A 27,839-nucleotide genomic window follows, 5' to 3' on the forward strand; every position below is an offset into this window, starting at 1 on the left:
TATTCTTTTTTTTTTTTCCTAAGCAAAAATACGAGATATTTATATCTGTTGTCAAGGATGCAATGTAGAAATTCTGAACACAGTGATCTTGAAGATCAAGTAAATGACAGTTAACATGTATTGGAGACACACAGAATAACCCATGAGAACAATATAAAACAGGTTACACTAATTTTGCTTTCAAGTCTCTGTTTACATTAAGTATGATAACCCTTTACTCTCATGGCAGATGAGTCTCTTTCTCTTTGGTGTGCATTAGACATTCAGTATTTACATACGTTAATGTTTCCTTCTGATAGCACGAAAACCAAAGCATGCGAAACAATTGCCTCCATTTCTGACCATAGCTTTTTCTAGAGAAAATGAAACCTTTCTATTAACTGCAATCTGAATAAAATTAAAAGATTACTGCAATTTAATGTTGTTATTTAGAGGCCTTCGGAGCTATATGCCTTTTTGTTGTGTAAGTCACACTACAAATCAGAAACAAGTGGAGTTATGAAAATTCAGGCCATTTTCCTTAGAGGAAATGCTTTGCACATCTTTATTCCATGGCTGTAGGATGGACAATAAGGGCCTGAACTCCTTGAGAAGTAAAAATAGCATACCTGTTGGAACTGAGTTTTCTTTCTGTAACTGGAACTACACTAGCAGAAGAGACATTAACTTGTTGTAAGGAAAGGATGTGAGTAGAAAGCTGAAAATGAAGCTGTAAAGGTTAATAGCTGAGAAATTCTTGCCACTTTGTACCCTGAGCAGACATTTAAGTGTGAAAATTCATCTGAACCTAAGCTTTTGAGCTTTTCACTTAATAAGAACAGCAATTGAGGGAAAGACTCAGGCATGAACTCTGGAAAGCTTCTTTACGGAAGTCGTGTTGCATGTATTGCATGGCTTGGCAGCTACCATTGTTAACTATAGAGGCAAAATTTAGCTTGTACTTCTGGGATGCACACTCCCTCAAGACACCTCAAAACGTGTGGGAAACTAGATTGTCTGAAGATTTCAGAACCTGGTATCAGTGGTTATTGTCACAGACGAAGTAGGCTCCAGTATTTTCAGTCACAAATACAGAGTATTAGGTTCTTTTAGTCAACATACAAGGACTACCTTAAATAGGGCGTGCATAAATACCCCAGCAGAACCTTTACCTCTTTCCCCAAGATGCCAATGTATTGACGCTTCCACTCATTGAGCAAATTAAATTTGGTAAGAGAGGCTTGAACATGTCAGCCAGCACTTAGTATCTTTAGTATAGAGTAGTAACCATGCATGTTTCTGCTTTAAAGCCATTTTTTTTCCTTCTTCTTTTCTATTTTGTGACACTGAAAAATTGTCTCTTGTTTAAATATGCAAAAGATTCTGCGCATTGCAGTCAGCTGCAAACAGCACAGCTGAAGCATCTGCTACCCTTGGAGACCCCCTGTACCACTAAGCTCTGCATCTAGAATGCCCTTGTACCTGCCAGAGGAGGTGACTGGCTTAACACTTCAGATGCCTGCTGTATGTTGTTGGGGCTGAGAACAACAGGAAATGTACTGTGAGGATAATAAAAGGCATCCTGAATCTGTCTTTGTTCAGTAAGATATTCCTTATCTGAGCCAATTTCAGTAGAGTAGTAGAGCAGATAATGCTGGAGCAGAATCTGGGTCATGACAAGACTCTGAAAGTGAGACCTGTGGCTTATCTGTCAGGATCTGAAATGCATCCAAGTCCTGCAGATTTATTTGGAATGAAGTCACCCTTTAAGGAGGAGATCTGTTCTTAGAAGAAGACCATCTCTACCACTGTCTGTTGCCTCCCCTTAAATCACACCATACCCTGCAGTGGTAGAAAAGTAAAATAGGAATTTGAGATAGGCTATGCAATCTGGCACTGTGTTTTGTTGGTTTATTTTGTTTTCTAGCAATTTTGCCATGTTGTTTTGTAACACATCATATTTTTGCACTTCTTGAAACCTGCTTGAGATTCAAGTCATGCAATATAGTGTAGGCACTGGCAGGATTTTCTAAGAACACTGCATGAGCAGTGCATATGCGATGAAGTCATTGCTGCATGCAATTTATGCTGTTAACAGCACAGTTAGCAGAGCAGGACCTGGTTCCTACCTACTTCCTACCCACATGATTGTCTCATGGGCAGTCTCTGTGCAGCTGCTGTGTCCTCGTGCCACATGGGGCACAGTGTTTGGATAAGGAGTCTTGCAGGGATATGAATCGCACTTTTTGCAGTGTATGCAGTATATGGTAGTATTCTTACATCATGGATCATAAGAACTTTGATTTAGAGCTTATAATTGCAGAATATTCTTGACACAGAAACTATCAAATAATAATATTAACACATAAAATGTTAGGAAAAAAATGAAGACACTTTGGGAGGAAGAGGGAGCTGTACGTTTAACAGACATGCAGCTAGAACTACTAAATAACTACTTTTATGGCATATATGAAAGCAGTATGTTTTTATTGTGCCTTTGAAATATGAGGTATAGGGAATTCAGTTCAAAAATTGTACTCCGTTACCTGTTCACTGCATGTTCTTGAGTGAAGAACATTTGAACCGTATTTAAATCACAAGGCATGATCCTAGTTCAGAGCTGCATATTCTCAGGTTCTGAAAATATAGGTTATAGGGTTAAAGACAAAGACCAAAGCTCCTATTGTAAGTCATTGTTTGTCAATATACATTAGTTGAGGAGTTGAGTTGTCAATTTTAATGACGTAAATACTAAACAGCAAGTAATGTAGCTTCATTCACATTCAATGATGTCTAGGGCATCTCTAAACAGGAATAAATATTAAGCTTACAAATGCCTGAGACAGAAATGTTGCATGTGGCTAAAGTACTGTGAATCATAAACATACCAAATTCTGTCTGCTGCATCAGTGAAGGGAATTGTGTTGGTAGAACTGATCATCCCTTTGATAATTATTTCTGCACCCAGAACTTAGCTATTCACTGTCATGATGTAACTACAAATCACCAGAGATCATGTTTTCTGAGAATTACATTTAATGTTGCTGTTAAAGAGCTCTTGCCAGGTATTTAAATGCTTGTGATCAGCTATGGTTAAATCACGTGCCAAATAACAGTGGAATACTTCTGCTGGCCTATAAAATTTGGAGTGCTTAAGGTGGAAAAACAATGCACAGTTAAGAGTTTCCAGGAAGCAAGGTGAGGGTAGGATTCATTACTTCAATATCTACAGCTGCACAAGCCAGCTTGGGCTCTCATTTTTGTTACTAGCAAGAAACAAATTCTGACCATGCAAATCTCTCTACATACCATTTTTCTCACCCAGATAACGTAAGCCGTAAATATTGACCAACACCACATATCCAAACCTTTAACTGTCAGTGAGGGGAGTGTTTGCTGATGCTTCTCGGCATTGATGCAGTTCTAAATGCAGAGATAAGGTACCCATCATCAGGCAGACAATCCGAATAGGAAACCTAATTCATTGCTTCACCAAATAAAAGCAACATTAGTATCATTCCCTGTAGTATAAACATAGACTGAAGGATTACAGTGGTTAATAGCCTTATACAGGCAAATTTTGGAATCTTCTTTTATCTGGAAAACTGTTGTTTCAATATCTTGTGTCATTTTGCAGGAATATGTTCACATACCTGGACTTCCCTCACGCTTGCCAAAGTAGATCACGTTACCTTTTAAGACTGTTATTCCAAAATAGTGAGATATTTCACACTGACACCTTTAAGCAGAGTAGGAACTTTCCTTACAATTGAACTGGATTACTTAAATGACACCTCAGTTCCTCAACGCATCAGTGCAACATTTCATACTGTATTTTGTGTTTGTACCAATGTTAAAGGGCTGTGAATGTGGACAACACATGGGAAAACACAGCTACATCATATTCTTCATAATTGGAAGGTGGGACATCAGAGGAACAAGGTAGGTCATGCACTGCGGCTCTGCCAGCAATCTCCTTACAGCCACTGCTGTACTTTCCTTACAGGCAGTGTTCATAGCCCAAGGACAAAGCAAGCTTGTTATAAATGTCTTTTAAGAGGAATTTCCTCTATCTCTGCTAGTTCATTGATGATAGTGGTGTTATTTTTCCTGTGTATGGCCTCATTGATCATCATTAGGAAGGTTTCTTGCATTGACTGTCCTCCTTCCCAATCTCCTCCACTCAGCTCCCTGCTGGCTCACCTCACTGTGTTGGTGCTTTGACACACCATTCAGTCTGCTTCCTCCTTTCCTTCATGAATATGTACTTTATTCCCCTCCTTGGGTTTTTACACTGCGTTAGTGACAGAACCCTCCAGAGACTGGAAGGAGAAAGAAGAGTTTGTTGAGAAAGCTACTCTAGTCACAGTGTTTTGTGCAAAGATTTGATTCTTTGTGGGAGTTGAGTGGGTTTTTCCGACGCTGTTTTCTTTCCTTCCCCTCCACTTTGGCATAACATCTAAACCAATGTCTCTTAGCACTGAAAGGAGAAGGAGAAAAACTGAGAATGAACTCGAGCACTTCCCTTTACCACTATTGTAACGAGCTCTTTGCTTCAGTTCTTCAGCATTCTCCCCAGTCCCAAAGGCCCTTTGGGGAATATTAGAGTGAGAGTTGTAGCACAACACACTTGCTGGAGCCGCCTGTGGGGAGGAGTGAAAGGGAGGAATGTAAGAGATAGTTGAGGGCAAATAGCTTTAATTTAATTAGTAGATTAATTAAAGCTTTCTCCCTTGGGTAGGGTATATCTGTGTGTGTGGAGAGAGTGTTTCAGCAGGCTCCTGTAGCTGTTCATCACACATTTCTGTTCCAAGTGTGACTCAAATCGGGGTTCTGTTAAACTTGCTGGGAGACTGCACAAAACAAATTTCCTGTCTAAGACCTTTTCTCTTCAGGGTTTTGTTTAAATGTAATGAACTATAAATGGGCAAATAATAACGAGTAATAACAAGAACTTGCCTTGCAAATGAATGTGGCATCTGGCAGCATGACAAAAACACAAATGCAGAACACCTAAAAGCTTCTTTGTTTCCCAATGTCCCCACAGTGAGAGAAGTTTTATGCTAGCAGAGTCCCTCAGCATTCATTCAGTGAAACTCATCAAGACTTTTTTTCAGTGTGATAAACCATTCAAGGATATTTGGTAGCCTTGAATCTGCACGCTTTAGATTGGTCCCAAGGAAAGCACATTAAGGCCAACAGTATTCTGGTCTGCATTAACAAGACCATAGCCAGTAGACCATAGCCAGTAGATCCAGGGAAATGATTATCCCCCCCTATGCAGCACTTGCTGGACCTCTTCTAGAATATTAGACTCAATTTTAGGCTCTTCAGTATACTAAAGATGTCAGTCAACCAGAGCAAGTTCAGAGGAAGGCCAACAGGATGGCCTACAGGGAGAGGATGACAAAAGTGGACTTGTTTAGCTGGTAGAAGGAGACAGGCTTTTAGGACAAACTAGTAGCAGCCTTGAAGTACCTGTGAGAAGATCATCAAGAAGAAAAAGCTCAGCTCTTTCATGACACATGGTGGAAGAACAATGGATAATAGGAATAAGTTGAAACACGGGAGGTTCATACTGGATATGGAGAGGTCTTTTTACCCTGAGGGTAGTTGAGCATTGGAATAAGTTGCACACAGATGTTTTGCAGTTTTCATTCTTAGGGGTTTCCAAAACACAGATAAAAAAAGCCCTGAGAAACTTCATCCAATTGCTAACTCTTATTTGAGTGGGAGGTTGAACTGGAGAATTCCAGAGGTCCCTTCCAACCTGAATTATCCTGTGATTCTGTCTGAGAGATCTGCCATAGTTTTTTATCAGGGTCTTGCAACCACCAGAGGTGAGGGTGTCTGGGTGAAGTCAAAGGTACGTGAGTGACTGACACTTTAAACAAAAATTCTGTAGACTAAGAAAAGAAGGTTAAGACAGCTTTAGGTTATATTCTATATCCTAGTGGTTTTGATTTGTTCTGACACCTGATACAGCCTTCCAATACTAGTTTAAAGAGGGAATATTCCTGTATTACAGCTGTTGCCTGAAAAGTGAAAGAGAGGTGGGCCTTTCCCAGAAGTCCTCTGGAGGTAACAGGAGGGTGGAACAAGCCTTATATCTGTTGCTATTGCTCTCAGAACAGACAACTCTAATTATGGGGCAACATTAAGGACAATTTGTCGGGGACTTTCTTAGGTATCAGCTGTAAGCAATTTAATCTCCTATTCAGAGTTTAGATGGAAACCTTTAGGCTTCAGAGTAGACTAGTATTTTTCCAGGATAAGGGATCGTTTTGACAGAGACATTCTCTGAACTGGACAAGGAAAATCTTTGTCACCTAGAAGCTTATCCTATTGGATCAGCAGTTTTGTAGATCAAATGAACAGCGTGTCCCAGAGTAATCAAAAATTGAAGAGTTCCTCTTTCAGTTCTTTCATTGCAGGTGTTCAGCTGAATCTCAGATTTCTGCAAATATAACTCCTCATTTCTCAGCCAGACACATTATGTTAACAAAAAGTAGATCCTATCCTCCAACTTCCTGTCCAGTCATTTCTGCTTATTAATCAGTCTGAACTGTTGTGCAGAAACTGCACAAAATACAGTCAGCTGATGTTCTGACCACTAGGCTTTTCAGGACTAGATTGACCTCCAAGGAATGAAGGAAGATGACATCTATCATGTATTAGTGGGATTTGTGCTGCTAGGAGTTTTACCTTTGAGAAGAAAGTCTGAGGAATAATGGGAGAAAGCCAATTTATAGACTCATAGAATGGTTTGGGTTGGAAGGCACCTTAAAAATCATTTAGTTCTAATCCACTTGCCATGGACAGGGACACCTTCCAGTAGATCGGCTTGATCAAAGCCTCATCCAGCCTGGCCTTGAACACCTACAGGGATGAGGCATCCACATGATCAGAACGGGCTATTGAATCTTTAATTTCACCTCAAGCACATAATGGTTAGAAAGATTTTTAAACACTTTTCCAATGAGTGGTTGTGTCCTGCCAGTGTAAGACTTCAAGAAACATTGCTTAGTGTTGCCTTCTATTAAGGATAGGCTAAATGTATACTTTGGTTTAACTCAAGACGTCAGTTCCTGTGAAGTCATCAACTACACTGAGAAAGCCTCACGAAGCTCAAAGAGAGATTTTTCAGTTGATCTCAAAGGTAAAAAGCCAGTTAAGGTAAACTCAAAAATAGGTTTACCCCATGTTGCATAACACATCTTTTGTCCAGAATTACCACTTCAGAAGGTATACACTGAGCGAAGGGAATGGTTGATTATGCTGCTGTTGTTTTCTAATCTGCAGTGAGACATGCATCTCTCCAGGAGCTATCAGTGTTCAAAAGTAACTGTATCTTAAATTCATATAAGCCAATTTGAAAGGGATCAATGCCTTTATTTGCGAGGGTGCTCTGTTGGTGTTTTTTCCTCTGCACAATTTGACTAAAGCATGGTGTCGAAACTATGCTACAGATTGTACAATTGTGCCTTAGTTAGAATAAGTTTCTAATCACTTTAGCCTTTCGCTTAGTCTAGAGTGCTTTGAAATTACAGCAGTTTAGGTGCCATTTACACAGGCAGACAAAAATGCAATCAAGTAACAACATAAGGCCTTCCTGAAGACAGCAATTTGTTTCACGGCCAAGCCAGCATTGTGGGTACTAGTAATGATGTAAACTAGTTCTGAAAAAAATCCAGATAATCAATACTCCAGTCTAAATACCTCTATTTTTAATAGTGTTTTGCAAGTCTTGTCCCTGGGTTGACCAGTTGAATCATTGCTTGATAAGAACAGGGTTTAAATCTAGTAATGTTGTTCGTGTGAGAAAGTAAACTCCTTTCTGCAATGCTTACATAATAATGCATCATTTTTTAAGCTAACTTGTTAAACCTGAAAATCATAATAGAATTAGTAAAAAATGTAATTCAGTGTGAAGTGAGTGGTCTAATGTACTTTGTGGATTAAGCTTGTCTCTTGCATTACCTTAGAGACAATACTTAGACAAAAGGCCATTCAGACTCTTTTATCTCTATGTTGATGTAAAACACTGCCCATAAGGGATTTAATGAAGGTGGTTTGGTTGTTTTTTCTTTGATTTTTCCTTACCTGTATTTCTTTTCTGTCGCTGTTGTCATGGTATTTGATATGATATATCCTGAAAGGAATGGAAATATTCCCATTTGCTGTGCAGAGTAGGAATCAGACCTTTACAGGCATAATACAAAAATGCAGAAAAAGAAAGAATAGCAGGTAGTACTGAATTGTTGTATTTGATCAGGTTTTTGCAGAAAGGAAAATGCCAAGCAAATTGTACAGTTTGCTGTCACATCTTAACTATGATTTCAAAGCATCTTTTCTGTTTCTGGAGTTTGTCAAGGATACTGGTGGCTTTTCTCACTGCTGTAGACCAACTGAGTTAGTTTTGTGTAGTGAAATCATATTAAAGCAATTGTGAATATTCTCACAGAGACTAAAATGAGCAGAACAGTATTTTTTAATGACTGTATGTAGTCAAAGACTGTTAAGGTTTCTCAGGTAGATTGTTCTGCACTGTTGCCCCACAGGATGATTAATTTCAATAACACTGAGAGCTCTTTGAGTGTCCAGATATGACATGTTAAAAAATTCCAAATCCTTCCAGCCACCCAACCTCCTCTCCTATGCATGACTCTTTATCAGTGACCATGAATGTGGCGCAATAATGATGTTCCATTCATAGACAATGTCTTGGTTTTCCTCGCCCACTTGATATAAACGAGGAAATTATTCAAGTGCTGAAATACAAATTACTTTTACCATTGGAGATAACATGCATTGTCCAAAATATACTGACAAAGAACAGACGTAAAGACTCACACCCAGTAGCAACTGGTGTTCAGGTGATGTAGCCTAAGGCACATGAAACATCTGTACTTAAATTCTGACCTGCTCGCTTCGGGTACAGCTATATATTATTGTCATATACACAGTGCAAAAGGCAGGACAGTTATCTAAGAATGGTATTCAGTTTAAGTTCAAATCCTTTGTTCCTCAGTAGAAGCATCTTCTTAGTGTGGTCCAGTCCTGCCCTCTCAGCTGCCTACTCACAGCCTTTGTTTGTGCTTTGTTGCCTTTCCCATATAGAAATCTTGGAGAAACAAAGAAAATCACTCTTGAAGTTACCTTCACCTGCCTCACTCCCAGTGCTTAGTATACTTGAACCAAATCAAGAAGAAAGCAAAGCTTATTTAAATTTCCATGTGGAGTAACCTGGCAATGAGTATTTATTTCCATAAGTAGAGAAGCATATGGTGTACTTCTGATCTGCACGTTTCCTTCCATGTGGTTCTTTCCCTGGAGTATCCAGATGTTTAAGCAGTTCATTGCTTAAACTCAACTTTAAAATCGATAATATAGACAGAGCAGGTCCAGAAGAAGCACAGAGGTGTTCACCTGCTCAGGTTTATGTAATAACAATGGCTTTCTTAATGGAACAGTTCACCATAAAGCATCAACTTGAGAGTATGTGAGAGACTATATGTAGCTTGCAACGTAATAACATGATTGTTATTACTATTACCACAAAGTCGAGGGAATACCGAAGAGTTAAGTACTATAAATTACACACAGCATGTGCCAGTTTATCTCTGTGGTGTCCCCAGCAACAAAAAGAAATGAAGAGAAATGAAAGCTCTCAAATTTTTTGTGCATCTATCATGTCTTATCCATATGCTTTTTTCTTTTTGTTTTCTCTCAGAACTAAAAGAGACATTGACTGTATTTACTGTGTTTGTATGTATACAAATGTATGCCTTGTCAAAACTGGTGTAAGTCTAACTTCTTCACTCCATTGAAAGCAAAAAACTTTATAAAAAGGAAGAATTTCATGCACTACTCACTTGGTTTCTTGATTTTTCTAATATGTGTCAAAATATTCTTTAATCGCACGTATCAAGGATATCTTCTGGGAAACTGAAACCAGAGGTCTCTTCTGAATTCAGGAAATTGCAAATGTCCTTGAGGCAAAAGAAATTAAATCAGGAGGCCATGAAGTTCAAGTTTACACTTCCATTTAGATTGTGCTGTACCATTCAGTTGTTGAAGACCAACTCGACAGATGAGAGTCTCAACCAGCTTGTAGCTAATGGAGAAGCATGGGACATGTGGATCGTTTCAAGAAAACATAGTAATGTTAATGCATATTTGCATTCAACAGAGAAACCCTCTGTAAATCATCCAAACTTGGTTTGTTTTTTGGGTTTTTTTTAAATAAGTCATTACCAGTTAATGGAAGTGACAGACAACTTCTATTCTCTCTTCTGGTGCTGAGGTTACCATTTCTTCCTTTTCTTTGTTTTCTGTCTCCGTTTCCATATTCTCCAATATTATTTTTTTTTTAAGTCTGTTGATGAAGAATGTTACATAATGGCATAATGATGGTTACAGGAAGTCACATCAAAATATCCTGCCAAGAGTGAAAGTTTAAGACTGCTGGGTTGAGTGAAGCTCATCATTTTAGTGCTGTCTGTGCCCAGCAGTCTGCATTTCAAATACCTACTGATCCAGACTTACGTAGAAGAAAATTGACTAAATTTTGCCAATTTAGTCAGAAACATCTAACTGGGTGTTCCTGCCTGAAAGGAAAACTATAAAACCTGAGCTTTTAAACTGAGGCTTTCCTTATGATCAATCAAGTCTTGACTTTGATTTACCTCTTACTAAAAAAGGCAACAGAAATAGTAAGGATAAATCACCCTTTTGCATCCTTTTGCTATAGGTTGAATCTCAACCTTCTCCTCAAAGGTCTAGGGTTACTCTATTGGATATCAGAAGTTGAGCATGATGGGTTTCTTAGTACTTAGTACAGTTTGATGGACCTGGCATATGTGCATACATACATGCATACATACCTGTTTTCAAGTTCTATATCATTAACATCCACAGTATTTAGCTACATATTAAAAATAAGTGTATGAAACTTTTCCTTTTGTTTATTCATGTCCTACTAATGTAATTAATTGTGATTATGATTATGATTAAATGATAGCTTGTCTAATCTACACATAGCGAACAGTATAGGAACTGCCATACCTATATCTTGAAACAACTCCTGGGCAACACTTTCAGATCTGGGCAACTGCGGAGAGTGAACAAATATTGGCACCAAAAATTGAATATACTTCCTAGTTCTCTTTATTCTATTTAAAAGATATTTTAAGAACTTGAATGTCAGACAATGCAATTTTCCTGATCTTTGGTGAGGCTTAAGGATTGATATAGCAAAATCCATTATGATATTGGGAGATCCCAGAGACTGATAATATATATTTTCCAGGCCCTTAAGAGCACTTAGAACAGAACAATGTTTGTTTTGAAGATAAACAAATCTAATATGGTTATGCCTGGTATATCCTGTGGGGAAAATAGCTGAAATTAATACTCAGATTTTGGACATGAAACTTCAGCATTATGGTGTACAAATGGCAAGTAAAGCTGAAATGTAGAGGCTCATTAGGAAAGCCTCTCTCCCTTTGAACAGGTGGCTCATAACTTTTACAATGTCAAAAGGGTGCAGCTGGCTCTCTGCCTCCTAGCACACATGAAAGCACAGCACAACCACCACCAAACTAGGATTACATGTGCTTTGGGATTTACTCTAAGTGTATATCTGATGTGTGATGACAGTTCAATGCATTAATAACCCAAACTGTTCGCTTCATTCCCTCTGCTGGAGTGTGAGGGAAGTTAGGTTGAACTGTGCAGATAAAGCTTCAAAATAAGGTATTGAATGCTTTCTCCATTTGCTTTTTCCTACTAAGCAGTTAAGGGAAAATAGAGTGCTTCTGTAAGACACTCTATTTCCTCCGTAGTTCTCCATCATCAAGAATGAAGGAAATGGGACAAGAAATACAAAACAGCAAAACTGCTTGCAGAGAACCAGAATGCCCTATTCCATCTTCAGCCGGTGAAATGATTTTCATGGTGCTTTCCACTGAGTATATTTTGAAACTTAGCAGTGCCCCTATAAAATGATCTAATAAAACATGAGATGGTATTTCCCTTGAATTAATATTCCCTGGCCACCGCAAGAGGAATGAAATCTTGTATTGATTTCTGGGAATGTCTCTCATTTTTATTTTGTTGGTGCTTTGGGATTACCTGCATTCTATTCCTGTTATAGACTCGTTTATCTTTTTTCTCTCTTTAAATCCACATTTTTTCCTTGTTGTGGGCTGCCTTAGTGCCTCAAAAACAGGAGAAAAAAAAAAAAAAAGAAGAAAATATTTGGACCAAGTGATCTCAGTTTAATTGGCATTGCATTCTCTTCTGGCAAGAAAATTGCCTTGTATTCACTGAGAATAAAGGAAGAAGGAAGCATTAAGGAATGGACAGGGTGAAAGACAGAGAAAGAGCTTTTAATTTGGTTTTGAGTACTGAGAAAGGTTGATGAATTATGGTAGACTCGTAAGAAACTTGTGGAGGATCGAACTGAGACTGAATTGATTTCTGATTCCACTTTAAATGAAGCAAAGCTACCTTTCATCATCATAAATTCACTAGCTATTTTGAGTTGTAATTATTCTTCCTCTACTTTTCTTCCTACATTTCAGGTCACAGCAACGCATTCCAATTGCATCATTAAAAAGGAGCAAGAGACTTGTCTGGAGAAGATACGGAGGGCAACTGCCCTGAATCCTCTCAATGACTCTTCTCCAGGTGAGTTTCAGTTTGGAATAGATCATGTATATCGAACTGATGGTTTCTAAAGCTTTCCTGTCACATCCGCAGGGATTTCCAGCAACATCAAAGTAAACATCCTACTGTAAGAGTTGCAGCCACTGCGCTGAGTGAGCTTAGACAAACATTCTAAGGACAAAAAAATCAGTTAATGGGGATGTATAAGAACAATTGCTTGTTGTCATCGGAGGTCAGGAATGTGCTTCTGTTCTTTAGGTGATAGAGTGACATATAACTGAAAAACTAATCTGAAAAAAAAAAAATAAAGGAATAGAAAAAAGAAACTGCTTGGAATAGCCTTGAGAGTATTTATGTCTTCTGCTGGTGCAGTGGCAACAGCTATTGGGAATTGGACATAAGACTAAATGCATCACTAGTCTGTTCTGTAACAGCTCGTTCCCTCTCATCAGTTCAGTAATAATTTGTGGGTCTTTCTCACATGATCTTTACAGGGATTAATGTTGTGATGACTGTGATCTTGATAAAGAATACTTGTTCTATTGCTGCGATAAGAAACTGAGGCAGCAGGCAAAGAAGAAATTAATAGTTTAATATCCTGTCTCATTTCCCACTGTCTGCGGCAGGAGCTGCTTACGGCCAGCACCAAAGAGAGAAGGGCAAAGAATGACAAAGAAACTAATTGGAAATCAGGGTCTGTTTTCTGAGTCCTGTCCAAACTGCTTCTGCTGTGACTAGAATTGGTAAAGCTGCAGAGAAAAGTAGGTAAAACACGTTGTGTGTATGATAAAAGATGGGAGATTTCTCTCTGCTTTTCACCATGTATTTTAGCCCAGAAGCAAAGGAGAGCAGGTTGCAGATCTCCCTGTTACCAGAGCATCCTCTAAAGCAAGACATTCCTGCGTTTTAGCTGCTAGTATTTCCTTCAGAGGCCTGCTATTCATCTAATAGAGAAGGTCATTTTTTGTTCTGCTTCCCAGCTTTGGGCAAATGAACTGTGTGGTTTAGTGGAATTGAGGAAAGCATGTACTTCAGACAGTTCATTTGAGCCCCAGGTATGTGCTATTTGGAGACCCTCAATGTGCGTTACAGAAGGGATTCCCAGTTCTTCCCTGGTCCAGAAGTGGCATAAACAAGGACAAAATGGAAAATAAATGTTTCTGCTCCTGTCCCCGAAGAATGCTGTGAGAAGCTGATCACGAGCTCTACTTGTTACAATTATGCAATGAGTATTATTTGGATTGAAGAATTCATGGATTTCCCCAGGTCAAAAGAGATCATTTCACCAGGTAGTTTGTTCTTTATCACTCAAATCCAGGACAGCCATGGCAGTTGGGAAACTTTTCAGGCCAAGCTCCTCCCCCAGCCTGTTCCAAATTCAAAGAGCACAGCTCAGAGACTGAGGAGGTCAAGAGCCATCCGAAAGGTTTTTGCATCTCTATCTGATTAACATGTATCACCCACTTAAGCAGAAAAGGACTGAATCCTTTCAAGCACTAGCTCAGCAGCAGAACCCAGCTGCTCTTTATTCTATTCGCCCAGTAATTTCGGATTGAATGACTATGAAGATTTTCCCAGGCTCATTGTGCATCTTTTAGTTGTACACCACATCCTGTGGTATCAGTTTCACAGTTTATGTGGCTTTGGGTAAAGAAGCCACATCCCCTCAAAACCATCTATTTTCCAGCCAAGTGTTGTGGCATATTGTTTGTTTGAAAACCATTTCATTCCATTAATCCTGTTTGTTGCCCTCTCTACCTTTTTCTTTAATTACTGTAGACATATTTTACACATATATCATTCCGTCTCTGGGACTGAATCATTCCACTCTATCCCCTTTAAGTCCTGACCTTCCAGGCTCACTTTGCATTACATGAAACTTGTTTTAAGCCAGATCTTGCCACCTTCATTCCCAACAAAGCCTTATCTCTATAGTTAAAGGATGTGACAACAACAGAATTCTACCATCTTCTTACTGTTTGCTCGACTTCATTGGGTTTTGAATGACACCGAGTTGCTTCCTGCTAACAAGAGCTGTAAGAACATGGGACACTCTCGTGCATGGTGGATTCACAGTGCAAAGTATTTGGGAAAACACCACAAGTATCTGTTTACTCCAAAAAAACTTTAACTCTTGGTCTGTTATGGGAATGGAGGACTGATCATCACAACTGGCTTTTAGGTTATCAAGCATTGTTTGGAGAAGTTTCATTATTAAGCTCCTTGAAGAGGTAGTGACTGCCCATCAACGTAGCGGTCATACGTACAATGTATTGATGGCTCTCGATTTTCACTAGCTGCAGACAACCTATTTTTCACTTGAGAGAAGTGAGAATTGCCCAACATTCATTTTTTGTTACTCACCTGCAGCAGTAAGGCTCACTAATGGCAGGTAGTGGAGAAATATGCTATTAGCTTGTTTATTTAAGGGAAACAGAAACATAAGAAATAACTCCCTTGCTTGTCAGAAACACCTGAAAAAAAGGAAGAAATCCCTCCTAGCTGGTGAGCAAACTCCTGTTTATTCAAGAGCAAGGAGAAGTACAAAACTGACTCTTCCCCTCTTCGACTACTTCTGCATGCATATTTCCCTAGAACAATTCAGTGCATAAATTTTCTGAGGATTTGTTTCTCCTCAGAAGGGCTGTAGGAAAGAAAATGGGATTGTGAGTTTTTAGGGAGTCTGTAGAGATACACACACACGTTTAAGTCACCACACCATAAAAAAAAAAAAAAAATCCACCAAAACAGCTGAACTATAGTAACCTCTGTAAACAAGGTAATTCCACGTTCTTCTGTTGCAGGTAACACAATGTCAAGTGATCACACATAAAAATTGAATCTGGGATGTGAACAGGCTTTGGGATCTATATTTTTACAGTATCTAGAACAATCATGCTACAGATCATGAATCCTACTGCAAGGTGCCCACATGGTGCAAAAAATAGTAGTGATTATATCAATACTAAGTTCTCTGCCTCTGTTTAGAGACCTTGCTTTCTGCAGTGATGTTTCTCCTATCTAAAAGTAGTGCACAGAAAGTAATGCATTTTGAAATAAAAAGAGGAGGAACATCTTATGGGTTCCTACATTTTGCAATAATTCAAGTCTCTTGCCTTCGCATGGCCCCCTTGCTGTGCTCAGCGTCTGTGAACACAGACATAAAATAAATGGTTCCCCAGAGCTCCTCTGGGTGAGGTCCAACACAAGCACAATGTTGATGCCGCAACTGCAACCACAGGTCTTGAAGAGCAAGGCTGGCACTACATTATGGAAAGCATCCAGCTCTGATTTGTCAGGACTCTGATGTTTCCCCCCTTCCCTCCCCTTCTAGCTCTTATGCCCAGATGCTATGCTCATTATTGTTTTATTCTTCACTGCAATGTTTTGTCTCTTTCTGTTGCTGTTTAATACCTATAATGCTTCAGAGATAATGATTGCCTTGAGATTTTCTGTTTGTTTTTTTTCCATGAGTTTTATGTTGCCTCCTTCCTCTTAAATCTTTTAAATTATTTAGGAGCCTTAAATGAAATTAAATAAGGGGCACGTGCCGGCCCTATGTGTCCATCCCGATTTAGCCATTGCGTACAGCCTGAAAGAGAATTTGAAGAAAATGAAATCTCATCAAGACCTGGAAACTGACTCCTTTGCTCTGGATAGGGAAATAAAGTGATAAAGGGAAATAATGAAAGCCAAAAGCAGAAGAGGAAAGAGGGAGAGGGATGATGACTTCATGCTTAACTTCTCCAGGGAGTGGATCCAGGCTATTTCTTACATCCATGTTCCCACTTTTTCTTATTTCAGTTTTCATCCCTGTTCTAGTGTAGAGCTGCCTCAGGTCCTGCTGTACCCTCTTCTGTCTGTCAGCAGTCCTCAAGGGACTTTCTGTCAGATAAGAATTGATAGAGCTCATTCCTCTTCCATATGCACCCTTTTTCAGTTTTATTTTTTCCTATCCGGACTCTGATGACCTGTTCCCAACCCTGGGGCTAGGAAAGAATGGCACAGGAGTTACGCAGACACTTAATGACAGTTTCCTGGGTCATGAACACTTAGCATGGATTTCATCTAATTAAATGTTGATGCTTGCAAATGCATCTATATTAGGAATAAGCAAGTAACGTAGCTCATTTAGTAGCTCTGGATAGGTAGAGCTTGAGACATAATTAATTTAAGCCTCAAAGTACATTAAATGATGTTTTGGTTTTTTTCTCTACAAATATATGGAAGTAAGGGTATCCGTCTCAGCTATAAACATTCACGCTACAGATATCTACATTTTCAAACAAATCCTACCTTTAGCACCTGGCTCAGTTATACTGACTAGGTCACGCCACAGGTCTGGTTATCCGAAAAAAGTTTAGACTTTTATTTTTACCGTGGGACCTTTTCATATATAGGCATCTTTTTCATGCTGTACATGTACTTAACCATAATGGATCTACTTAGACTTGTGTGAGCGAGTTTTGCAGTTAATACTTTCTTGAGTGGTGACCTCACAAGAGAGGCAGGTGTTCAGCAGCCTGCACATTCACGCTTGCCACGCATGAACTGGTAGAGAGAATCTCCCAGCTGTCTTCTGCTTCCTGGTGGGCCTGTATCTCACCTAGTTTTAACTGTGAGGGCTTTACATGTTTGTCTGGCTTGATCTGAGATCTACTGACCAGTTGTATCTGATACTGTCCATGGAGGCACAGGGTCACAGCCAGGAAATATGCTGCTCAGAGAAATCCCATAATGGAAAGAACCCTGTTGAAGAAGTGTAAAACATTTCTCCAGCTGAAGATTGGCATGATAGATTTTTCCCAACATTACCCGTCTTGCTTTCTGTTCTCAGAAGTTTATATTCTGGGCTTAGAATCATAGAATCACCAGGTTGGAAAGGATCCACTGTATCATTGAGTCCAACCATTGCTAACACTCTCTTAAACCATGTCCCTAAGCACTTCATATACCTGTTCCTTAAACATTTCCAGAGATGGTGACTCGACCACCTCCCTAGCCAGCCTCTGCCAGTGCCCAATGACCCTTTCTGTGAAGAATGTTTTTCTGATATCCAGCCTGAACCTCCTCTGGAGGAGCTTCAGGCCATTCCCCCTTGTCCTGTCCTCTGTCATTTGGGAGAAGAGGCCAGCTCACTCCTCTCCACAACCTCCTTTCAGGTAGTTGTAGAGAGCAATAAGGTCTCCCCTCAGCCTCCTCTTCTCCAGGCTAAACAACCCCAGATCTCTCAGCCGCTCCTCATAAGACTTGTTCTCCAGCCCCCTCACCAGCTTCGTTGCTCTTCTCTGGACACGCTCCAGAGCCTCAACATCCTTCTTGTGGTGAGGGGCCCAGAACTGAACACAGTACTCTATGTGCGGTCTCACCAGTGCCGAGTACAGAGGGAGAATAACGTCCCTGGCCCTGCTGGTGACCCCATTTCTGATCCAAGCCAAGATGCCGTTGGCCTTCTTGGCCACCTGGGCACACTGCTGGCTCATGTTCAGTTGGCTGTCAACCAGCACCCCCAGGTCCTTCTCCTCCATGCAGCTCTCCAGCCACTCTTCCCCCAGTCTGTCTGCTTGTCCCCTGAATGTGGCTCTCTCTCAAATGGTGGGGGAGTTCCTTAAGTGATCAACATATTTTGGCTGCTAATTTAATGTTTATAGTGCTAAAATGCACTAATCTAGAATGAGCCAAGATATGCTAATAGTGAATGCAGTTCAAGAATTTGAATAGAAATAGAAGTGACGAGGACTCATTGGTGTTTATGTATATCACAACTCACTATCAAATTAATATTTAACTTGTAGTTCTAGGTAGCTTATCCCACTCCTTCTGTCCTTCCTCTGAAAAATGTTGAAGGTCAGTAGCATAGCCAAGCAAATCAAGAAAATAAAAAGGAATTAATATTTACAGGTATGCAATGCTTACATCTTTTTTTAAGAGGAATCCTATCAACAAGTTACCATGTAAATTAATATGAAATAAACTGGCAAGTGTCCCAAGGGGGTAGGAGGTGGTAATTAGAAGGTAATGGTGAGAGAGTACATTTTAAAAAACGTTTCAATCTTCCTATGATGATGGAGCAGGTTTTTTTAGTTTTAGATTTTTATTGGATGCCTCATTACTCTCTTGTTCTTTCAGAGCCTTTTAATTATCTGCTATTTTGTCCCTTCACACCACTAAGAAGACATTAGTTCATTGTGTGCCTGTGTATGTTACATATGTTTCCCTTATTGATGCAGCTGTGCACAAGAACAATAGTACTGGGATTTTTCTTCTCATGGTCAGCTTTTGAAAGTTATTGAGTTCCTAAAGTTGGAAGGGTTTTGCAAAGACTTATGTCTCTACACCTAAATGTTTTCTACTTGGCTCCTATTTAAGCCAGGATACTGACCTAGATAGCTTTGATCTGCTTGAATACATCTATCTTTTGTCACAGGCGCTTTTTTTTTGCACTTTTATGGATTTATCCATGTGACACTGCATAAAGTGTTTACGGCTAATCTCATATTAGAGATGGTAGAAACAAGCAAGAATTTCAAAGTAAAAGTTAGGGAGTACGTTATACCAGGGTTGGGATCTGTTCTCCTTTCAGACATCTATACTGTAGAGGTCTATAACTGAAAAAGACACCAGTGCAACTGAAAAAGACACCAGTGCAACCCTCAGTACCAGAGCTATGATCAAGCTTTACTCTTTCTCAGGTAAATGCAAGAAAAAGACCTTCACTGGTCTCTGTTTTCCAAGCATTGATTCATTCTTTAGGTCCATACTGAATGTCTCTGAGTTTATCAACTAATCTTTTAAGATGTCTGTTCATCAGATACAATGGATGGGCTTATAAAGTAGAGAGGCCATTATCAATGCTAGTTATTTAACCTGTGTTTATAGACGATAGATCTAAAGAAGTACTTATAAGTCACTTACACTTACAAATACAGAACTTAAACTTGACATATTTTAGACATCCCTCTTATATCAGTAGGATTGTATGACAAGTGCCCATTTCTCCCAATTGCCTATTAAAGCAGTCTTTATGGAGATCTGAAGTTAAGTGGTACAAATTCTGTCAGTTATAATGTAGCAGTATTGGAATGAACAAAATCTTCACAATCTAGGCATAAACCAAGCTGCAAGCTCTAAAAAGAATATTGTTATCAAATGGAGCATCCCCCCCAAAAGGGATGCTAGCCTACTGTGAATAGTCACATTAGTGAAGCTGAAAGCCTGTAAGTGCATTGTCAATGAGAAACTTCAGGATCAGCTAGGCAGGGGAAGGAAAGGGTGCTGTGTCACAGACAAACCACTTCGGAATTATCTATAGAAAAGTTTCTTGCCAATCACAGCTGGAGACTGGACAAACCTCCAATGGGTGAACAGCTGGTACATTCCTGTTTCTAGGAAAAGCTCCAGCATATTTCTTTCTCATCCTTCTGTGATATACAGCCAAGCTATATTTATAGATATATGTCTGCCTGGGAAGACAAGTAGTGTAATAACAATAAATTTACTCATGAAAAATTCCTGGTAACAGGGATTAACAATCCAACCGCTTTGTACTCTAAACTTAATATGAATCATAGAATCATGGAATCACTTGGTTGGAAAAGACCTTTGAGATCATCAAATCCAATCACACCTGTCCACTACTAAACCATATCCCTGAGCACCTCATCTACAAGTTTTGTAAATCACTCCAGGGGTGTTGACTCTACCACTTCCCTGGGCAGCCTATTCCAGTGCCTGACAACCCTTTCTGTGAAGAAATTTTTCCTTATGTCTAATCTGAACCTCCCCTGGCGAAACTTGAAGCCATTTCCTCTCGTCCTATCACTGTTACTTGGGACCAACACCCAATTTGCTACAATCCCCTCTCAGATAGTTGTGGACTGTGATAAGGTCTCCCCTCAGTCTCCTTTTCTCCAGGCTAAACAACCTCAGTTCCCTCCATCACCTCTCATAAGGCTTGTTCTCCAGCCCCTTCATCAGCTTCGTTGTCCTACTCTGGACACACAATGTCCTTCTTGTAGTGAGAGACCCCAAACTGAACACAGTATTTGAGGTGCAACCTGATCAATGCTAAGTACAGGGGCACCATCGCTTCCCTCCTCCTGATGGTCACTCTGTTTCTGATACAAGCCAAGATGACATTGGCCTTCTTGGCCACTTGGGCACACTGCTGACTCTTATTCTGCTGGTTGTCAACCAGCACCCGCAAGTCCTTTTCCACAATGAGCCGCTCTTCCCCAAGCCTATAGTGCTGTACAGGGTTGTTATGTCCCAAGTGCAAGACTCTGCACTAATCCTTGTTGAACCTCGTACCGTTGGTCACAGCCCATCGATCCAACCTGTTCAGAACCTTCTGTAGACCCTCCCTACCCTCAAGCAGATATGTATATATTGCTGTACATATTAATATTAGTTGAGCAGGAATGTCATTTGACACTGTAAGCCTCAGCTGGGATCATGGTTCTGGGAGCAGAAATAATTTGCTGCAGGGCAATATTGTGCTTGTGTGATCCTACGGCTTCGACTTATAGCTGAGTTACCATCAGACCAGGTACCTCTGTATCATTCTTCATTAGAGATCACATTGTCTTTGGTAATCCTATGTGCCTCACTGTCAAGGAAATCTTTCCTTAATACCCCTTTCTATTCCGTGCCATGTGCCACCCACAGTGTACTGCTGAGTCATGACAAACTGATGGAGTGTGTATGGACATAGGTGCATTATGCCGCGCCAGAGCATTGTTCTATCATGGATTTTCTACAGCAGTTATGATGGGTATCATTAGTTTAGTCTCTGTCCTAAGAGCCTTAATCCTAAATCCTACACGTTCTTATTTACTGTTTTGTCTCTAAAGATGTGATTTGTCTCTCTTGATTTCAGAAACTAGCACCTCAATTGTCTAAGTAACCACTGAAGAGCTCTGGGTCCTTCCTTATTCCTTTCAAGCTGTTGTGGGTTCTTGACATTTGTGGGATAAATTGTTCTCTGGAATGCCCTTTTTCTCTACTGACTCAAGAGAGGAGCTGGAGAGAAAAATAAGCTATATTGATAGTTAAAACTTAGGTGATCATCAGCCTTGGAACGGTCAGTTAAGATGACTCAGAGAAAAGATGTAAAAAATCGCTGTAATGAAGCAGAAATTACCGTTACCTCCTTGCATGTTCTGGCAACACATTCAGCAGCGTTTTGGTGGTTTAAATGAGGACTGCTTCCTTTGCAAGCTAGTGCTGATAAGTCTGAGTTTAGTCATCTTCTCATTTGCTTCACTTCCTTCAGATAGGAAATGAAAGGAAGGAAAAGTACCGGAATTTAACGCCTACAGCTCTGAAAACACCATTAACTGCAAAGCATGTGTATGAAATACTATTCCTATCCTATAGTATATTCATTGTGATAATTCCTATATGGTTCTTTCAAAGCTATTACTTTTGTAATTTCCAGAATTGCCAGGAAGTCCTTCTTTAATAAACAAAGAACACAAGTAAAAAGAAAATAACAGGTGGAATGGAATATGTCTAGGTAACTGGGTAAGATATTGACTCAGATAAGATTGATTTTTTGAGAGTAGGACTGGATAAAAGTATTCTTCTGCAAGCAGTCTAGTCATTGAGAAATACAGGATAAGGTTAAATTTTTAAATAATTTAGATCAAAATATAACAACCATTAACAAATTTGGAATATAAAAATGTACTGACATTTCATGACAGAACATTGTTTCGGAATTATAGCTGATGAAATTTAGTAAGAATTACAAATTAAAGAAGTGTGAAAAATGAAAAGCTAAAAAGAAAAATTCCAGTCTGCCTGTACAACTCTCTGTATTTCCTATCAAGACAAAAAAAAGGAAAAATTACTGAAGTGAACAGAATGGGGGGGGGAGGGTGTGTTGTTTGGGTGGTTTTGGTTTTTTTTTCCCGTTTAGCCGTTGGAACAAAATATCAATTATTTATATAGTTCCAATATGATCTCATTTTTTCCATGGTGACAACTAGTTCATTAAACCCCACTTGATGATCAGCTGATCTCGACTAAGCAGGGACAGCTTCTTTATAGGGTGAGCAGAGGCCATCAATGAGGGTTTTCCCCATACATTGCCTTGGAATTTGTTTAAGTTTCATTTTTATTTTTTTTATTTTTTTTAATTTAAATGACCATTTTTAAATACGAAGTGTAGTAGATGTGTTTACTCATGGGGCACAGGGACTATGTCAATTCATGTTGCCCCAAGCTGCAACTGTGAGCATTACATGTAATTGCAAACCTGATATACTAGATCACCGCAGCTAAAAAATGAACAAAGAATAGCAGTAAAAATTATGCAATAAATGAGTGATGGGCTTTCCTGTGCTGCTGTGATCTGTTGGTATCAGAGTCGCGGAAGCTGTGGCAATTTACAATCATTTTTAATACCTATAGGACTGTGCTAGAGAAAAATCTCAAAAAGACTATTAACATCATCTGAATTATAACTGAGTGACTATATGATTTTCATAAGATTTTAATCAGATCTTTGCAACTCCTCTTAAACCGTGTTCTGTGCTATATCCCATCAGGCAGCTGTTGCAGTCTTCTGCAAAAGCAGATACATTTTAATGCTGAATTAAAGCGTTTCCTCTCATGCAAATGGTGTTTTCATGGAGGTCCTAAAACCATGTTATATTTCTGTAAAAATAAGTGAGTCACGTGTCAGACAACTGGTTATTCTTCTAAAAGGTAATTCTGTAAAAATGCTCTTTTGTTCCTGTTCCCATGGCATTTTCTGCGGCTGGCTCCTCTATTTTCTGACTAAAGTGAGTATTTATTGCTTTTCTAGATTGTTAGTCTCTTTACAAAAAACACAGCAGCGAGAGCATGAATTCGATCCTTGCTGAAATCAATGGCACAGTTGACTGGTTTCTAGGATCTTTATTTCTGGTGATGGAACATGGATTAAGACAGCACTGATTGATTTTGAATTTCTCTGCACTGGCAGTGACTACATTTCAGAGAAATCCTAAATGAACCCTAGGCTTTGCATGCAAATTGCACTCTAGTGTTCAATAAGTTACTGAAGCTAGAGAGGTAGGGAATTATTTTAAAGATTTTTAGGACCAGGCTCAAGTGCACATAAACAGCATAATTCTCTAAATTCCTTAGAGTATCAAGTCATTCTGACATGAAGCCTACAGAAAGTCCGTGTCTATCTGAACTGGCAACTTGTTCCCTTGAAATGTCTCAAATTGCACTAAAATTCTATCTTTGTGAAAATAAATTAAATCCTTATATTGGAAATACCTGATACAGCTACCTAAAATTTTCACGTTCACTCTTAAGTTAGTTATCCAGGCTTCCCAATAATCAATAGTGAAAAACAGAAGACTTAGTGCAGATCATTACCCCCAGTTATCTTCATTTTATCACTGGAATTACTTTGAGTAATTGTCTTCATGGGTTATATTGGAAGGGGAGATGCTGAGGAAAGGGGTTTATTGTATAGAGACTGATATCCAGTGCCTTTTGAAATGCGTTGGGTATCTGTGACTCCCACAGAGGGCTGAGGGAGGGGACACAGACTTGTTGGAGCAACAATATTGAAATGAAAGCAGGAGGTAAGACAATAGTTAAGGGGCCCTCGTGACATGCACTGAGGCAAGTGAAGCTCATCTCATTTTGCATGCAATCATATTTATTTAGGACTCTTAGTCTGAACTTAAGGAACTCACCGAAGTCTGAACTTAAAGAACTCACCGAATCAGGGTGATGAAAGGGTGGAACAGGTTGCCCAGAGGGTTGTAAATGTCCCATCCCTGGAAACATTCAAGGTCAGATTGGACAAGGCTCTGAGCAACTTGATCTAGTTGGAGATGTCCCTGATAATTGCTAGAGGGGGAATGGGGGGTTGGGGGTGTCTAGGTGACCTTTAAAGTTCCACCTAACCAAAATCATTCTATGTTTCTATGAATTTGATGGAAAGAGAATCAGTTTCCTAAAAGAATCCTTTAAAAAAATCAAGAAAGGTTTGGGGTTTTTTTTGCTAAAGGATATTAATCAACCTATGAAAAGATGTCTTTTTGCATTGGTTGAAGAGATAAAGAAAAGCGAAATGTTGATGTTAAGTATTCTGAGCAGAATAACAGAGACATGTTTAGCTGTTTTTAACAGGGAAACTCCAGGATTACTGTAGACACATCTACAGAGTTTGGTGGTATCAGTTAAATTATGCGAGGGCAAGGAAAGAAATAATTTACGATCTCTGCTTCAGCTTATAAAAGCCTAGGAAGACATAAGAGATATTGGTACATATGCTACTAGTTAATACAAATGTTGATCCTGTCTATAATTCCTTAGGTTTGGCCTTTGTTGTTAATGAATTCATAAAGTTTGGCCATAGAATATAATAGGAACTACAAATACAGACTGAAAGTAGGATTCTTGGCTGTGTTAAGGGTACGTATTATCACCCTGGTATGACAAAGGACCTGTTAACATACCTGCTGATTCCCAATCTATACTACAATAGCTGCTTATATATATAATAATCTTTCTTGTTGTCAATGACAATCAGGATCGTAGAATCGTAAAATCATAGGGTGGTTTTAGTTGGAGGGACCTTAAAGATGATCCAATCCAAACCCTCTGCCATGGGCAGGAGTACCTCCCACTAGACCAGGCTGCTCAAGACCTCATCCAAGGCGGCCTTGAACACTTCCAGGGAGGAGGCATCCAAACTTCCCTTGGTAACCTGTTCCTGTGCGTCACCACCCTCATCCTGTAGAATTCTTTTCCTAATGTTTAGTCTAAATCTTTCCCCTTCCATTACAAAACCATTCTCCCTCATCCTATCACTAAATGCCCCTGTAAAAAGTCCCTCCCCAGCTTTCTTGTCATTATCCCCCATCCTGTCCTGAGACCGCAGATTGTCTCAACTCGGATGTGGGACCTTGCACTTGGTCTTGTTGAACCTCATGAGGTTCACACAGTCCCACTTCCACAGCTTGCCCAGGTCCCTCTGGATGACATTCCATCTTTTTGCTGTGACAACTGCACTGCTCAGCTTGGTGTTATCTGCAAACTTGATGAAGGTGCACTTGATCTCACAGTCTAGATCATTGACGAAGACATTAAACAGCACTAGTCCCAGTACGGACCCCTGAGAGACACCACTCATCACAGATCTCCATCTAGACATCAGGACATCTGGACTTCTGGATCTTTCCTCTTTCTTTTGGCTTTGTGTTGAGAAGAAGCACAAAAGGGAATAGAGATGCTAGAGCAGTGTGTGTCACTGTTTTTTTCATCAGCTATGAACTTCTGGAATGTACAAAGGTTTTCTGAGAGAAGCGTGAGTTGAGAACAATGCTCCAGCCTGTGACTTCCAGCAGAAATACATGGTCAGACTCTGTCTTTTACCTATACATGAAGACTGTGGTCACTTAGTCCATCATTTGCATGAGATGACAATGACAGTCATCAGGCATCATGCAATGTCCTGCCATTTTTGCCTTATATATTTTCAATCCTTCATTCAGTCTCTCACTAGAAGTAGATCTAAAAGGAAGTGAGTTGGTTGGACCTTATTTTCTGGGATAAAATGGGAATTTTGTGAACCTGCTATGACGGTGGTATTTAAACTTCCTTGGTTATTCTTCTGCACCTTGGTATGAAGATAAGAACAGTATCAGGGTTTTTTTTTGCTTGCAGAGAGACAGCTTGGTGTTTTTCTCATGGAACCTGAGATTTGTATGCCAATATGTATTTTTATCTCAGCTATTGTCCCAAATCTGCCTTCACAATCAATGGACAAAAGTTGGCTTTTTGAGGGAATGACTAATCAGACCTATTTGAAACGTCTGCTTTCAAATGAAAGGATTGCCTATTTCTATTACTACAAAAATTTTGAGGTCTATTCAAATGTAGATGTTGGCAATTGATCAGTTGAATTCCACTCTTGTCAGCATATTTGCAAGTTACTGTTTGCTTTGTTAATGGCAATAGGTGCCTGTCCTTTGCCACTAGTAGGAGAAGAGTAAATGCTAGGAAGAGCAAGGAGATGGAATCGACTCCACTGGCTTTCTGTTAATAAATTCAGTTGGAAGATTTTCTGTACACTCCTAAGAATCACCTCCTTTTCACAAGTGCATGGGTTTCTGGAGGAACATTTTGACATAACACTTCTTATACATTTGGAATCATTCCTTTTGGTATCTGTGTGTATTGTAGAATAACTTGGAAAGCTCTAGTTATGAATAAAGTGTTATTTAGACCAAGACTCAAGAAAATCTTAGCCTGTTGTTTATCATAATTTTTTTTTCTGATAAGACTTCACCAAATGTTGATGTTCTCGCATAGATGGCCAATTACTGAAATCTAAAATTGCCCAAATGTACAATTTAATATCTTGTTTCATCTTATTCTAAGCTACACCCACTACTTCTTAATATATCTTACAAACTTAAGCCAAGAACTTCATTACAAGAAACTGCCTACTCAATAATACATGCAATTGAATAAGTGTAATAATTTGGACTCCTGACAGATTGTGCATATTGATTTTTCCTCAGCAAAATAAAACTGAAACGTGTTAAATCATCTTCAGACAGACAAGCAAGTTACAGAACTATAACAAGTTATCAAGTACTCCATCTGCTAAGCAGCAGAAAAATATCTGTACATGTTCCTCTCACGACAGTAAAAATGAGATAATTCAGTTTTAGTTATCTTCAAAAGTAGAAGTGCAAGGTAACTTTCATGCATAATAACACCTTAAATAGTAATGCCCTGAGTTCTTACTCTGTATCGAAATCCTGTTCTTTTTTCACAACATTCTTTCTGTTTCTACTTCATTCTGCTTCATTAAGCTGTGTTCCTTCTTTGACTGGAAATTACAGTGGATCAGATTTTTATTTGCTCTGTAGGACACTAAAGAGATGTAGAAAGTGGAGACAACCCTGCAGTATCCGCTGAACTTCATAACCTCTTTCATTACCAGGCAAGCAGGGCAGCAGAAACCACACGTCCAATATTCAATATATTTTTTTAGCTTCTGCTCAAGGCAGGATGGGGGCAGGCAGCAAGGGAGACCCTTGGCTTTGCCCATGAGCTTCTAGCCACCGCTGCTGATTCAGAACGTACATAGTAATTTGCTCCTGGCAAAAGGGAGAAGAAAATATGCAATTACTTCCCTAAATTCATCCCGTGAAATAGAACAA

General features: G+C 39.4%; 1 protein-coding gene across 9 annotated transcripts in view; it reads left to right on the forward strand.

Moving 5' to 3' along the window:
• The window catches only part of ADCYAP1R1 (ADCYAP receptor type I), a 155,973-nt gene that overhangs the window by 44,645 nt on the left and 83,489 nt on the right, over window positions 1-27,839 (forward strand). For all 9 annotated transcript variants that reach the window (XM_054059069.1, XM_054059076.1, XM_054059072.1 and 6 more), the window contains one exon: window positions 12,567-12,672. In XM_054059069.1, coding sequence (XP_053915044.1) covers window positions 12,567-12,672 — 106 coding nt within the window. The remainder of the gene's footprint in view (window positions 1-12,566; window positions 12,673-27,839) is intronic.

The sequence above is a fragment of the Cuculus canorus genome, chromosome 2, assembly GCF_017976375.1.
Source record: "Cuculus canorus isolate bCucCan1 chromosome 2, bCucCan1.pri, whole genome shotgun sequence".
Lineage (NCBI taxonomy): Eukaryota > Metazoa > Chordata > Aves > Cuculiformes > Cuculidae > Cuculus > Cuculus canorus.